Genomic DNA, 16,269 nt, shown 5'->3' with positions numbered 1-16,269 from the left:
GGAGCATGTCTCCCAGACTGGAAGATATGAAAATGTGACCCAGTCTCTTATTCTACAGCAAGGAATCTAGACCAAAATGCTAAGAGAAAAGGACTCCATTGTTGTTAGAAGCAGTGCTACCATTGCCTGTTGTGAGTCAAAATATAAATTCCATTTGAGAAGGGAATGACTTTAAAAAAGAACAAGGCAAATGAAAGGATTTAATATTCAAACCTTTTATTACCTTAAATATTTAATGAGTGAATAGATAAATACATAAACAAAGGGGCATGAAAACTGAGAAGGGTAATAACTGCAACATGCTATTTCCAAAACTACACATCTGTGAGCTACAAACTAGGAACAAATAAGTAGAGGCTGCTGCAGCACTGCATGCAAAGGGTCCTGCACTACAGGGTCATCCCATGGCCTGCATCTGCCTGGTGCGGGGCAGCCTGGTGCTGGCTGCAAGTGCACGTTGGGCAGTGCGGAGCTGCACAGGGCTGCCATTCTGGTGGCATCATCATGGCTGCTGCCCTCATGGCCATTGCAAAGCAGGAGCCAAGGAAAGTCAGGGCAGCCCAGGGAGTCTACAGCTGTGGTGTTTCTGGGAGCTGTGGGAGCTCCTGCTGAGGACGGCCAGGTGTGAAATTGGGAACCCCAAAGGGCAGAGTGCCCTGTGATGGAGGAGTGCAAGTGGCACCCAGTGTCTGGATGCTGCTCGGTGGCAGGATGGAGTGGAGCAGAACCTCACACCGTTCCGGTGTAGGGCAGGCTGCAGCAGAGCCCGGCAGGATGTGAGCAGCACCTCCTTGGGCTTGAAGGGTGTCATTTTTAGGGCGCTTTGCTGGCGGGGGCCCCATGGGTGCTGCTGCCTGTGTGCCTTGTGGTTCTGCTGCCTGCAGGCTCCTCTCTGGCCCAGCAGGCACTCCCTGTGTTGGCCAGGCATCTGGGCTGCTCCTCTGGGTGTTCTCATTCAGACCCTCCTGCAGGGCAGGGGCAGTCATAGCTCTTCTCTTGTAGCTGCTCTATACTTGTAGTGCTCCAGCAGCCATGGGTAATCTCTTCTGAAGAAGGGGCTGGAGTAGAGAAGTAACTGGAAAGATAAAGGAGAAGCGTTAGGTGCTGTCAGCGTGGGACTGAAGGACAGCAAGATACAGGAACTAGGGCTTCTCACAGCTCAGGACAGATGTGGCTAAGAACAAGGCTGATGGGTGTCTCAGTTTCAGCTGGGATAGAACTGTATTCTTCAGAGTGCTGGCATGATGCTATGGTTTGGTTCAGGGAGTAAAACAATGTTGACAGCACACTGATGTGTGTAGTTGCTGCTAAGCAGCATTGTACAGAGCCCAGGCGATTCTCAGCAGAGGGACCTAGGAGCTGGGAGGGATCAGAACTAGGACAGCTGACTTAAACCAGCCAAAGAGATATTCCGTGCCATATGACATCTAACAGAAGGAGTCTGGAAGGGGATGGGAGTTCATCTGGCTCTCTTACACTGCTCACAAGCTAGATGGTCTTGTGTCGAGGGATGGTGAGCAATCACTTGTGCATCACTCGTGATATACATTCATATATACATACACTGGCAAAAATATTGTCCTTTCTTAGTAAAAAAGTTTTGTCACAACCCAGGACTTTTCCTTTTTTCTCCGCTTCTCTCCCCCATCCCACTGGGAAGGGGCAACAAAGCAAATGAGTGTGTGGTGCTGAGTCACCTGCTGGGTTAAACCACACCAATCAGCCACTGTAATGCTACAGTTCCTTTGAGTGAAACGTGATGTTTTGTGAGTTTACTGTGAGAGCCTGTTCGTATGGGGACCAATTGATGTGCTTACCTTCCTATGGGCAGCAGTTGCTTCTTCCTCAGCCAGAAACTCAGGAAAGGACGGAGATCTTTCCAGGTCCTGTGGCACTTTGGTGAAGCCGTAGTGGTTGAGCTGGCGAACAAAGCTTTTCATGCTTGTGCAGCCAAATGCTCTCACAGGCGCTTCCTTGGCCAGGACTTCCACTGCAAACAGTTCTTCCTCGATTACGATGCAGTTTCCTCCATGGCCCCACCAAATGCTCTTCACTTGCTTACATTCGGCCAGTACCCAGAGTTTCTGTGGGAAGGTGAGTGGTGAGAAGACACTGGCTTGGCCAGTGTTTTCCTCAGAGGAACTCAGAGGTAAACCTTTGGGCTCCTCCTCATTGGGAAACATTTGTGAATCCTGTTGTTCCGCTACTGATGTCCCAGCAGCACGACCAGCTGGTGCTTGGTTCTGTGCTGCTGGGACAGTGGAAGAGGAGCCTGAGGTCTCGACCAGCTCCTCCAGATCAGTGGCAGAAGCTTCCATTTCAGTGTGTCCAGTCTCGCACTGATCAGTGGTTGCACGTGCAGCCATCTGTGCAGCGAGCCGGTGTGCGCCCTGCCTGCTGGCAAGGGAAATCCACCAGCACTGCCTGGGTGTTCCGGTGGGAGATGCTCAGATATCACTTTGGTGCCTTGTGTCATCTCAGTGACACCAGCGTGTGCTGCCCAAGGCTGGACTGGCTGGAACTGCCCAAGCTGATGTCACTGAGTAGCATTTGTTGCTGGTCCTGTCCTGAGCCATGGCTGTTTGAACTTAAATTGAGAGGCAAATAAAGCTGGGTTGGAATGAAACCAGCCCTCACCGAGGCTTTGCTTCCCCTTCCCCATGTACTCCCCTGAGTAGCTCCCTGCTGGATGTCCCCCTGCTCCTGCAAATAGGCTGGAAATCAGTTTCCTGAGCACTGGGACCTGAATAAAATAGCAATCTCTTCCCAGATTGTGTCCACTTCTTGCCAATGCTGTGTGATTTCCATAGCAGAACTTGCATAAGGGAGAATCTGTGTGCTTGGTGCTGGCTGCAGGTGCATGTTGGGCAGTGCGGGGCTGCACAGGGCTGCCAGTCTGGTGGCATCATCATGGCTGCTGCCCTCATGGCCATTGCAAAACAGGGGCCAAGGACACTCAGGGCGGTCCAGGGTGCCTGCAGCTGTGGTGTTTCTGGGGACTGCAGGAGCTCCAGCTGGGGACAACCAGGTGTGAAATTGGGGACCACAAAGGATGTCAGCAACCACAAGAAGTTTGCCAAAAACACGTGCTGAGTTTTGCTTGTAGGGGCGTCCCTGTCTGTATGCTCTGATGGACAGACAGGAGGCTGGAGAACATGCCCAGGAAAGAGATAGAGGTTCTGGTGATGACAGTGTGGATCAGACTTGTGCCCTGTTGTAAAACACAGGAGGGATGCAAAGATCTTGGAGAGAGTGCAGAGGAAGGTATCTATGATAACCCAAGGGCTGGGGGTCTACTTCTATGAAGATAGGTGGAAGGAACTGGTTTTGTTTCAGTCTGGAGAAAAGAAGGTTGTGGTGTTCCAGTATTGAACTGGAGATCATGAAGAGGAGGCATGCAAACTTTACACAACAGTTGATAGACACTATCAGGCAATGTCTGGATGCAGGGCTGGAGGTTAACGCAAACTTTGAGGACAACGCTAACCTGGAGGAGATATTGAGCCCCACTTTCAAAAAGACCATGAAGAGGTCTTTGATCAACTTTGTTTAGTGGGAGGTGTCCCAGCCTCCAGCAGGGGAGTCAGAGCTAGATGGTCTTATGGATGCCTTCCAACTCAAACCATTCCGTGATTATGTCACCTATGATTTAGTACTGGCCAGTGGAATGGCTGTGCAATCACCAACAATATGATGTTTTCCAAGTGCACGTGCTGAACTGTGTCTGTGGGGCAGCCCTGACTCCATGCACAGAACGGATACTGCACCACTGCCTGGTTTGGGCTCTTGTTCTTCTCTCTTGGTTTCATCTTGATATTGGATCAAAGAAGTTACAGACTGCAGAAAACACTGCTGCCTATTGTGCTCATCTGCTGTAGCAGGGGACCTACAGACAAACAGTCCAGGTGCAGAGAGGTCCATTTTAAGCAGCTGAGTTTCACCTATACCTGTCACTGAATGAGGCTTACACATACTGCAGCTCCCCTCTCAAAAAGAGTCACAAGAAGAAAGTTTCAGAAAGAAAACTAGATCAGCTTTGTAGAAAGTATAGAATTAATTTGACTATTGTAACTCTGCTCTAGGTTTCTGCCAGCAGCAATTTCTAGCATGGGACACCAAGGGCACAAAAGCCAGGATTTTACAGCAGTGTAAGACTAATGATTAAAGTGAGTGCTGGCAGTCACCGGAGCAGTACTGGAGGAGGAAGCATCCACCTTTCTCTTTGGCGTTATGACAGCCTGATATTAAAGACCCGCAAGTGTCAGAAGATGGAGAAAATCAGCTGGCCTCTCTGACAGATCTTACAGTGTAGTGTCTATGCTGTCAAGGCTGTGAATATGACAACCTTGAGAAATGACAGTGATAGGAATGTTTAGGAAAGGGAACAAGCCTAATAGAGATGCTGCTGTTGACAATAACATGCTTGTGTTAGAAGCAAATTCTTTGAGCTTTCATAGGCAGTGAAGAATTTATTGAGCCTGTTTTTCTATGCCTGGTTTTTCTTTTTGTTTTTGTACCCTTACTGTCTGTCTATTTTTACTACCAGGGTAAAGTGCTGCTCAGTTGCAATGTGGAAAAAAGAAGCTAGGTGCTCTATAATGCTCTGTTTCACTTGAATTACCACGGCAGCACAGACAGCATCTGAGGGCTCCACTGTACTAGATACTGAGCAAATACCAGGAAAGAGAGGATTAAAAATCACATTACTTTAATTTGGAAAAGCTTAGAAAGAGGTGAAAATAAACCAACTTATGAATTGGGAGAGATGAAGTTCAAGAGGCTTAAGGATGTGTTGAACCCACCTTTATGGTTAACTAAAAATGAATTAAGTTCAGTCTGGCCATCAGGGAAACCTCGGGCTAAGTGAGAGGCTTCTGGGGAGGAGAAGCACCTTCTTGGACAAAGTATCGTCCTCCAAGCTTGAAACAGTAGTGATAACAACGACTGAGCTTTTAGGATGAAATGGAAGTGTTTTCTGATCTTATTTGCTAGGAATGCCTGATGAGCTCTAGAAGCACTAGGAATCAGTTTCTGTCCCAACCCAGGCTTGTAGGAGCACCAAATTTCTGCTTAAGGAGCATGCTCAGACACCAAATATCTGTGTCCAGTTCTGGGCTTCCCAGTCCAAATCAGACAGGGATCTCCTAGAAGGTGTCCAGCGGAGGGCCACAAAGATGATAAAGGGCCTGGAACATCTCCTGTATGAGGAAAGGCTGAGTCACCCCAGTCTGCTCAGTCTGGGAAAAACAAAACTGAAAGGGGATCTGATACATGTTTACAAATATCTAAAGGCAGGTGGGAGGCAAACGGATGAGCCCAGGCTCTTCTCAGTGGTGCATAGTGATAGGACAAGGGGTAAAGGCCAAACATTTGAATGTAGGAGGTCCTATAAGAACTTGTGGAAAAACTTCTTTATGATAAGGGTGACAGAACACTGGAACAGGCTGCCCAGGGAGGTTGTGGTTTTCCTTCTCCAGAGATATTCAAGACCTGCCTGGATGCCTATCTGTGCAGCCTGCTGCAGGAGGCCTGCTTTGCAGAGGGGCTGGACTCAATGATCTCTTGAGGTCCCTTCCAACCCCTACAATTCTGTGATTCTGTGATTCTATGATCTCAACACAATTTTCTAGTGTTTGTATGTGTGCATTCATTAGAAAAGTTCAATAAGGATTTTAAGAACAAATTCAAGCAAAATGAGAGGAGTATTTGGGAAACAAGAAATGACCTTCACCTTGCAAAGGAGCTTATAATCATATACAGTTATTTTTGCTCACAAGGCATGTTGCCCCATGCCTCCCTAAGATTTTTGTAGTAGAAGAAATCCTGAGTGCAAGCTTCCTGAGCTTGTTCTGGAGGATTCCTTTTGTGCAACTAGTTGCAGTGTGCAGGGCTTGGGGCAAGACAGATAAAACCTAGCCTTGTTCTATGATCTTTGTCCTCTAAACATCTCAGTTCAATAACTGGATGCTTTTTTTCCAGTCTGAGACAAACAAGACACAAGAATTTGGTTCTCCAGAAGAAAAACAGAAATTCAAACACCATCTCTTTTATGACTGTAAGAAGTACACCAAAGTTATGTTTACCTTCTCAATGGAGATGGTAGAAAATCCAAGCCAAATGGACTGTCCTCCTCTTTGGCAGTCCTTCTCCCAGGGATGGCTTTCCACAAACTGAATGATATTCCCCTTCACACTCTATCAAATGTTGATTCAACGTCAACAATTTAATATAATTTAATTTAACTACAGTTTTGCTTTTCAAGATAGATGCAGGAAACAAAGCTGCTGTTATGCACATGTATTATCACACTAGTGGCATCTAATGAACAAAACCTGTTCTCTGATGCTCTAAGACATATATTAGTCATTAATGAAACAACTAATGCATAACTCTCATTGCATTATTGCCAGGAACTCCAGCATAGATGTTTTGTCAACAACAAACTCCTAAACTTTATTTCCAGAAAAACTGAAATAATGACCTGGAACCCACTGAACCATTCCAAACATCCCTGAGAACAGTCTGAACAGTTACATATATTGAGTAGTCTCAAAGAATCACAGCTATTTGGCAAGTTGTAAAGCTAAGTCATTTCCTATCTGTGTTGAGGATAGATTTTTAAGATGGAGATTCTTTTAAACACAGCACTTCTGAAGGGCATCTTAAGACTACAATTCAATGAGTGTAAAGTACAACTTCCGTGTTTGAAAAATATATCTGTTTTTCAGTAAAATAAATGCACATTCTACCCTTATTTCTGAAAATAACGGTGTTGGAGTTTGCCATCCAAGTAACAGTTCTTGGATTCTCAGAACATACAAACATCCCACTGACTTTCATTGTAGCGAGCTGTTTTTTAAGTTATTCAAAGTCTTGGGGCACAGTGGCAGAGAAATGAAGATGCCTTGCTAGGCACAAGTTAAACACTCTAGTTCAAACTCCTTTTGAAGTCCGCCTGGCCTTCAGATCAGCTATAAGCAAGGCAAACAGCAGTGATAATCACTCCCTTACTCGTGTGTTGTGGGAACAGATGTGGGAACAGGTGGCTGTGTTGGCCAATTGCACCATGTGCAGCAAAGCAATGCTCCACACCTCTTTCCACCTCTTCTCCAGCTCCCACAATCATACCGATTCTGTGCAAGCAATTTTAAGACCACCGCATCTCTAAGAAATGTCAGAGAGGTGGATCATCAACTATAAGGTTTTGATCATCTTTAAGGTTTTGATCAACGTGGCAGCCTGTGGTGGAGATTTAATTATCAAAATGGTTTACAGAGATGATATTATACATTTCAGACACGGACAGTTAACAGCTATAAGAGGAGCACTTCTACCAGAGGAAAAGAGCTAATATTCTGTACTGAGTCGTGAGATATGAGCAAGGCTTGAATGAGACACGAAGATACAAAAAGCCCAGCCTGGACAGCCAGAAGCAGAAGAGCATCGCTCTGGCACAGGCACGAAGGGAAGGAAAAAAAAGAAAGAAAAGAAAGGAAAGAGGATTGAGCTGAAGCACTCTGCCAGACAGAAAGCACACTAAGGATCACTGATCTCACATACACAAAACACACGTAACTGGCAGAGATGGAACTATGGGTTCTGGGTAAAGGTGTTGTGAAACAGAGAAGTCAGCCACTTTGTGCAGCTGAGATCCAAACCTATGTTTTCCCTCCATCATGAAAGCATGCCATTTATGCCCTTTGAAATCAGCAGACCAAGAAAAGCTGCCTCTCAGCGGCAAGGTACTTTTGCACCCTGACATCCACATGAACAAGAACTTGCTGGGGATATCAGCAAGAGCCCTCAGCTCTCGGCCCTGTGACAGCCATCTGTACGCTGCCAATGGCTCTGCTTGAGACCAGTGGAGTCTGCAGGGCTTTCCCATGACACCAGTGTTGTGTGCCAGAGAAAGCCTGCTGAAGGAGAGCTGTCAACATCGGGGACACCAGCATGACCTTATGTTCCCCTGAAGTGAAAGGTTCACTCAGCAGTGACCGTGGATGTGGGTAGCATAGAATCATAGAATCATTAAGGCTGGAAAAGACCTCTACAATCATCTCAACCAAGAGACACAGGGAAGTGTGACCTTTTATTGAATAAACCTTCTGGTTGTACATGCCTGGGGCTGCGTGCCATGGCCTGAGCAACCCCATGGGGCCTGTGGGAAGACACGTCCCAGGCACCAGTGGTTGGTGTGAAACACTGATGCCAAGCACATGAGATGTGGGGAGGAATGGAAGAAGCAGAGGTGCTGGGGAAAGGCCAGAAAAGCATGCTGGGATTGGAGTGCCACTGGCACACATGCAGCAGGTGAGGCGAGCTCACTGTGATGACCAAGCAACGGATGGTGACATCACTGCGGAACGGGTGGTGATGTCCGTGAGTGAAGGTGAGGCCACGGCCAAGCGATGGTTTGTGACATCTCTGTGCAATGTATTGTGGCAGCTCAGCCCACCCTGCTTTAAGGCGGGGGCGGCAGCCCAGCCCAGCAGTTCATGCCTGGCCTCCAACTGAGCGTGTGTGCGAGGACTGGAGTGTGGACAAGGCGAGCTTTGGAGCTGAAACGTGCTCCGGGTGCTGCTTGCACAGCTCTCAGGAGCCGTCTCAGAGCCACCTGTGCTTTACCCTGACCCTGCCGGGAGCAGGCAACTGGGACCTTGCAGAGAGATACGTGCAGCAGTGCAGGTAGGCAGCACGGCAATGCCTCGTGCCGGCAGCTGGGGGGATGCTTGTTGAGGGAGCCTCCCCAGGGGTTTCTCCAGCCCTGCCTGGCTCAGGCAGCTGGGGCTGCACATGGTGCGCTTGCAGCAGCAGAGGCAAGTGGTGCAGAACACGGCCCTGCGGCAGCTGGTGGGAAACAGAGAGCGGGAGGACTTCTTGCCGAGGGACTGGGGCATCACTGCTGCCTGCCTGCAGGGCAGCAGGTGACCGTGGCCTCTCTTTCTCTTTTGCAGTTTGTACCACCTTCTGCCTGCTGCAGCACCAGTGAGGGGAGCAGCTTCCCGACCTCAGCTCTCCCCAGCCCACCACAGAGCCCGGGGCCATGGACGGGCCGTCCAACTGGACCTGCCCCGTCTGCGGGCAAGGTCGGGAGGATGTCGCCTGTGTGACCCCCTGCCACCACCAGCTCTGCTACGGCTGTGCCAGCTGGTGGGCCAAGCAGAAGCCGAGCTGTGCCGTATGCGGGCACAAAATAGCCACCATCCGCTACTCGCTGAGGTCAGATGACGATTACCTGGAGCGCTCCATCCCGCAGCCCACGGGACACGCAGATGACGGCCTGCAGGATGAGCAGGGGCCTGCAGAGCCGGAGCTCATTCCACCTGAGCACCACTTCCCAGCCAAGGTCTGGGCTGCCTTCTTCCATCAACACCCGGAAGACCTCGCGCCCCTGCTACAGTGGCTGCAGGAGGAGATCCAGGAGGGGTCCAGCAGCATCTGGTGGCAAGTGCAATTGGGACAGTGGACCGCTGTGAACGTCCTTTGCGAGAACAGGCTGGACGAGGAGAGCTTGGTGCGGGAGCTGCGAATGCTCACCAACAGCGACATGGTGCCCTTTGTACGGCGCCTCATCAGCACTGCCGCAGCGCTGTACGGCCCCCACATCCACCGCCAGGCGGACCAGCGGGACGGCCGTGCTGCGGGAGGGCGGCCCTGCGGCCAGCCCCAGCACCAGAGCCTCCCATCGGGATCTTCCTTCCTCAGGCACCAAGGAGCTGCACGGCGGCTCGACTGGTGGACCCGGGCAGCCCGGCACCTCTGCTGCGGCCTCAGCACACGAGCCGCAGGAGGAGCTGGGGCAGGCGGCGGCAGCGGGCCCTTACAGCCGGGGCAGAGGCCGCTCGTGTGGGGGGCCCCGGCGCCCCCCGAAGAGGAAGACCCGCAGCAGCCCCGGGGATTCGCCCTTGCCCTGCAAGAGGCAGCCCCGGCAGCGGCGCTAGGCCATCATCCACTGCTATCAGAGCACGGCTCGGCTGGCCGGGAGGCCAACATCTGCCTCTCAGCCTGCTGTCTGCAGAGAAAATAAAAACTAGTTCAAACAAAGCAGAAAAGCTGTCTGTGTCATTGGCAAGGCCGTTGGTGTTGCTGTCCGTGCCCATGCTGCTGGGCCCCAGGAAGTAACTGCACGAGCTGATCTGGTCAGTGAGTGGGAAACGACAGACCAGAGTTTAAACTGAAACTTGCACAACTGAAAACGTTTTCCACCCTTGCCCCAAGAATTTCCTCTGGCACAAGCCTCCACACAAAATCCTGCACTCAGCACTGCCCAGCTTTCTTCTCCGAAACAAGATTTAACAATAAGGCAGTTACAAGGCTGTGAGCAGAGAGGTGGGGTGGGAGCTTCGCTTTTCATCTGAAGTCCCTTCAGCTTTCCACTCAGAGTTTCTGTAGCCTGTTCACTACCCAGATACCATTCTGCTTCCATTTTTGGGGTGCAGTGTTTCCACTTCTACACCTCGACCTTACCATGCAATGAGATTGCCAGGGAACATGCCAGGAGTGTGGACCAGCTGCAGTGTGTCACTCTTCCAGATGATGGCACATCCGTCACGTCTGTGGTGGAAGAGGCTGAGTACTTCACAGCAGATGGAGTCTTAGATGACAGTCAGCCGCTGTGCTGGGGAACACACGCACCTTACCTGTGCTTTGTCACACACCTGAGGTTAGGAGCCAAGCGCTTACACACGATCAAGCTTCGCTTCTGTACCTGGAAAAAGTCTGCTGGAGCAATCATAAAGAACATAGTATTGTGATCTCGATTTTCCACCAAACTACTGGAAGTGGGAAGACAAATTTTCCTCTTTGGAAATCAAGCCGAATGTCTTCCTTTACTTTATTGGCTGGAAGATACGGATGAAGCGTGAAGCAGCGATATTTGCTCCTGGGACTCACTGAGGACTCACATTCAGGACAGAATGGGGACCTAAACTACTTGGAAGAATGTACAAGAAGAAGCTTGATGTTGATAACAAAAGGGGAAATTGTATCCAAAGGGGAATACCCTTGTATCCAAAGGGGAAAAAAAGAAAAAGTGCTCAGAGCTCACAGTATGATAGGGGGAATGGCTTAAAAATGAAAAGGGCTGGGCTTGGGTTAGACGTTAGGAAGAAATGTTTTACTCGGGGGTGATGAGGCACTGGAACAAGCTGCCCATGCCTGGAGGCATTCAAGGCCAGGTTGGCTGGAGCCCTGGGCAGCCTGACCTAGTGGCTGGCAGCCCTGTGCATGTCAGGGGGATTGGAAGTAGATGATCTCTAACATCCCCTCCAACGTAAGCCATTCTATAATTCTCCTTTGTGCTATTACGTAGGTATTATTGCGTAAAGGAACAGAGCCAGTGCCATTGTAAGCTCGTCAGCGAGCACTGCTGTTGAGGAGGAAAGCCAAACAAAGCATTGAGATAGACAGAGGATCGATCATAAGTAAGAATTAATTAGCATGTATAGACCTAATTCAGAGGTGCGGATCCACTAAAAGGATATGATGGCAACAAATACAGAGAATGATGCAGAGTCTGTTTGCCTACAGAAGATCCTTCTGGTGCTGGAGCTTTGACCCTAAAAGGTCCACGTTAACTGTAAGAATCAGAAGTGTAAAAGTTCAGTTCAAACTGCAGTGTTACCGTGACAAAATACTCGCCAGTGCTGGGCACATGCACATGGGAGCTTGTAGCAATTCAGGAGGATTTCTGAAAGGAAAGGGAACATGAAACTAGATGATCATTGTGGTCCTTTTCAACACTGGCCATTCTATGATTCTATGAATCTATGAGACTATGATTCTATGAGTGGTCTGATGATCTGTGGCTTTCAGCTGTACATTCAGAGGCACTGGAGCTGCTCTTGCTGCAGGTATATTCTGCTGCAGCTATGGTTCTGCTAGTTGATTTTGGCAAGGTACGCCCACATGGACTCTGCTCCATGTAGGATGGACCCACAGGCAAAGCAGCATGCCTTGATCTTGGAAGTGTGCTCAGGTCTAAGTACGCCTGGAAGCTGGTGCCAAAACTCAAGTGACTCTGTGCTCTGGGCACTTACTCCGAGGAGTGGAGCCTCAGCCTGCTTGGATCTCAATTATCACATTCCCCACAAGGATTGCTCCTCAGCCATAAGATTTGAGACTACTGGGACATGGAAGAGATTGCTCATCTCTGCATCAAATAAGTATGATATCATTTAAGAGTCCTCGAGTTTCTGAACTAAGAACCAGGCTCTGTTTCATCACTCGCAGGCCCATCTCTGCTGGGCAGCTGTGGAGGTACCCACTACCTCCCAGCTCCAGAAGAGACACCTGCAATGGAGTGACCTGCAGTAGTGCAGCATTTACTGTGAAGCCGTCTGGTCAAGAATCTGTCAGGCACCAGGATTTCTTCTTCACGTTGGTATCACATGTACCAATCCACTGTAAAACTCCCTTACGACATACTTTACGTACTCAGATTTACAGCAGATGCATTATGGAATTACTTTAAGAGTATGAACAGATAATGGAGATGCCCATCGAGAGGCCTGTTTTTATTTACTTAGTAAGAACAATTAAGTTGAACCCTGCTGGAAACTCTCCCTGCAATGGATGCTCCAGGAGGCAGCAATGCGAATTTCTTCAAAGTGCCATGTCTTAACATGGTCTTAAGAGCCAGTTTCAAGACAACCCTCTCACAGACACAAAGCACCAGCCATGAAGCAGAATACAAGACATCAGGCATTGCATGACACCAGGTAGCACGTTTCCATTTATTTGCCTTTCTTCAAGAACCCTTAGCTCACCCTTGGGCAAAGGAGTGCATACAAGATGTACAAGAAAAGATTAAAAGAGACTTCCTTATCGTTGTGTTCTGTGGTATGAAGGACCACAGCCTCTGTTTTTCTCTGTAAAAGGATAATTTTCTGTGCTCCAGCTGACATGTCACCGTCCAGAGAACAACCTGCCCTTCTACAGGAGTCTCTTGAGTCATTTACCAGGCGGCATGACTGAATCGACACTGCCAGTTGGAACAAGTGCGTTTTACCAGATACCTGCTTGTTTGTGAATCCCTAAGTTCAGAAAGACAGAAATCAGAATGCAGAGGATGGGGACTGGGAGGCAACATCAGGGTTGCTCCCTCCAGGCAGCTGATTCCTGCCTGTTGTAAACTGTTGTGTTTTCATACCTCAACACAGCTGAGGTTGTGCCCTAGACACATGCCCATGGTCTGACTCAACACATTAGTAGCTTTCTTGTATAATATTAAAACCCAAGGCTCGGGTCCTGCTGTCCTTCACAAGACGCTCTGTCTGTTCACGTCCACATTGTACGCTGATGATTTGGAACAGCCTCGGCCAAAATCAATGAAAATGCCTTCAGAATCAGAGTCAATGGACTCTAAAATCTGGTCCACCATGTTCTCGGGGCTAGAAGAAGGAACAGGAATCAAGGAAGGGTCCCTGTCCAGCTCAAAAGACCTACGTGGGTCGTCCATTGAGTGGAAGTGTCCTTTCTGTTGCTCCATTGCGCTGAGCTTGCCAGAGCACTGCGCTGACCCAGCACTGGACCGCTCCTGGTCGGACAGCAAGTTCTTTGTGGCCGTCATGGAGCTCTTAGAACCGTTGTCCATGATGGTGGTGAGGTTGGAGTAGCCCTGGAGCTCCAGGCAGGAAGTCATTTCTGAAACAGAGTGTCTTCGGACGCTTGTCCCGTTGGCAGCCATACCCTCTGTTTCATACTCAGCTACTGGTGTCAGCAGCGGATTATTGTAGCTTTTCGATCGCACCACGGGGTTCTTGGCGAGGATGTCACCTGACTTGGAACGCCTGAAGAACCGCTTCTCTGTAAGTAAAGAAAGATCCACAATGACATCTGTGAAGTCTCCTGTTTCTGTGGTACTCTTAATTATGAGTGTTCAAAAGAAAAGTCAAGGCCCACATACTAAGAAGCTTTTCTGGTGTGATGGGAACTTCTTAACAATAATATATTTGGCTGGTTTTATAGCTCCATAGGATTCAGATTCCTAGCTTTCTTCATCATACCAAATGCCTCAAATCTAATTAAAAAATAGCTGAAATTCCCTTACGGTCATTCAATTTCAACTGCTAGAGTAAAACAGTACATATTGCAGAAGGCTTGATGTACACTTGCATATATTTTCTTCAAGCTGTGCCAGAAAGCCAAATTCTGTTCTTGTTCTGCCTATTAAGATCATCACTAATTTCAAGTCTTTGAAAGCTGACTTTGAAGATCGGTGGCACCGATTTCTATTTAACTTCACCTCCTTTTGCGCTTTCAGAACCTCATCTCTTCAATCCAAACCAAAAGGGCACTGCAGAGGCAGTGCAATCAACCCACATCAGAAAGCAGGGAACCAGACACCCACCCTGGGAAAAATCTCATCTCTTCATATTTGGAGTATAAAGGATGAAGATACACAGTTTCACTAAATTATTTTGGAAAAAACTTTGATTCAAGGCATTGTTTGGAGACCACACCACGAGAGAACACCAACAGCCTTTGCAAAAGGTCACTGGAGGGCAGTGCCCACAGCACCTTACTGGGAAACAGAGCTGCACTCAGCCCGGCACAAGTTTTCAGGACGCCACTGTTGACCCAGTGCGTGCTTTGCAAAGAATGAACGGCAGGTGGCAGCAAGTGAGCACGGAGATCCTCCACCGGTGCTTCAGGGCAGGAGTGATCTCTGCAGCTAGATGAAATCATCATCATGCAAATGTTTGGCCTATTTCATTGCTCTGCCTCACTTGTGCACAAAATAAAGATAAAAACGTGGTGTATCGATTGGGTCACACTTCTGAAGCTTTCTCCCTGCCACTCACACTTCCCATCCTCATGAAAAGGGCACGGCTGGAGGAGGGAATTGGGTTACAGTCTGGATGTCAACTACAGCCACTGAAAATAATAATAAAAAAAAGTGCTTGAAGTTAGGATGCTTAGAATATGCTCAGCTCCAAGCTTTGCAATTTCCATTAACAATGCCTTTCTCTTCGACAATTACACTGTTGTGCTTACCTGTATCCAAAAGCCAATCACACAAATTAAAGAAGTTTCTGTAATTAAGACCTCAATTTACAATATCACATATTTGTTTCTTCAGTGCATACTGCAGCACAAGCATTTTTCCACTCAGCTTCCAGAGGAAGATCAGCAACCAGACAAAATGGACTGTACAGAATCCACGCAATTTAACTTATTTACTCCTCGATTTTCTCTATTCAAGTAGGCCATCACAATACTTACATAAAAGTATTTGGGCTGTACCACACTTCCTCGATGCCTTACAATGTAAGTAACACTGTAACACCCCCTTTGCAATTTCAACAGATTACATCACTCAGAGGGATTTTCCAAAGACTTTCCTCTTGGCCTAATCTTGCCTTCACATAACAGCACACGGAACCCTAGACAGTAAGTTGGAAGGGACTCTGCCATCAGGCAGGACATTTTCAACCACCCTGGTTTTTATAGGTTCAATGCATAAATAGCACCTCTAGCAGTGAACATTCAACAGCCTACGCCAACAATTTACTCCAGCACATAACCAATGCAATGTTAGAGACCTTCCCTCCTGTGTAATCTGAGTTTCTCTTGGTATGTGTGCCAATCTTATCTTCCACTCCGCAGAAACCTTTTACATATTTGAAAGCTCATCATTTAGTCTTTTTTAAGACAAATTCTCACTTTTTCCTGCCTTAAATAACCTTGTAAAATCTTTGCACACTAGTGAACACACAATACTCAGCAATCTCAAAATTGCTTCTTACGTCTTCCTCTCTCTGTCCATAAGGCATCCTGTGTCAAAACTCATTCCCTCAGAGTGAATGGAAAAGCAGAACACATTCCAGATTCAAAGCACTAAAGCAGTGAGTGCTGGTTCCATCTTCTACCACTGCCAAATCATTGTGACTTTGCATTTTGCACAACCTCAGAAAAATAGCGTGGTCATACTGCTCAGTCTCATAGAACCATAGAATCGCCAAGGTTGGAAAAGACCTCCAAGATCATGCAGTCCCACTGTCCACCTACCACCAGCACTGCCCACTAAACTATGTTCCCTGGTACCACATCTATACTTTCTTGAACCTGCAGGGTCGGTGATTCATCCCTGGTCTGCCCACTCCAGCACCTGGCCACTCTTTTGGAGAAGCAGTATTTCCTGACGTCCAGCCTGAATCTCCCCTGGCGAACCTTGATGCCATTCCCTCAAATCCTATCGCTGTTACCTTGGAAAAGAAGCCAACCTACCCGTGCCACAACTTTCAGGTAGCTGTAGGGGGAAGAATG

At 48.2% G+C, this 16,269-nt stretch overlaps 1 protein-coding gene and 1 pseudogene across 6 annotated transcripts in view; both read right to left on the bottom strand.

Moving 5' to 3' along the window:
• Positions 1–186: 186 nt before the first annotated feature.
• On the bottom strand, positions 187–7,304 carry LOC125688226 (heat shock transcription factor, Y-linked-like; annotated as a pseudogene).
• Positions 7,305–12,705: 5,401 nt separating this feature from the next.
• The window catches only part of PRR5 (proline rich 5), an 85,724-nt gene continuing 82,160 nt past the window's right edge, over positions 12,706–16,269 (bottom strand). For all 6 annotated transcript variants that reach the window (XM_048933965.1, XM_048933966.1, XM_048933968.1 and 3 more), the window contains one exon: positions 12,706–13,806. In XM_048933965.1, coding sequence (XP_048789922.1) covers positions 13,259–13,806 — 548 coding nt within the window. In that variant the 3' untranslated portion in view covers positions 12,706–13,258. The remainder of the gene's footprint in view (positions 13,807–16,269) is intronic.

Source organism: Lagopus muta, chromosome 1, assembly GCF_023343835.1.
Source record: "Lagopus muta isolate bLagMut1 chromosome 1, bLagMut1 primary, whole genome shotgun sequence".
Lineage (NCBI taxonomy): Eukaryota > Metazoa > Chordata > Aves > Galliformes > Phasianidae > Lagopus > Lagopus muta.
Note: the sequence above shows the minus strand (reverse complement) of the source record. Positions and strands in the feature narration are given on the sequence as shown.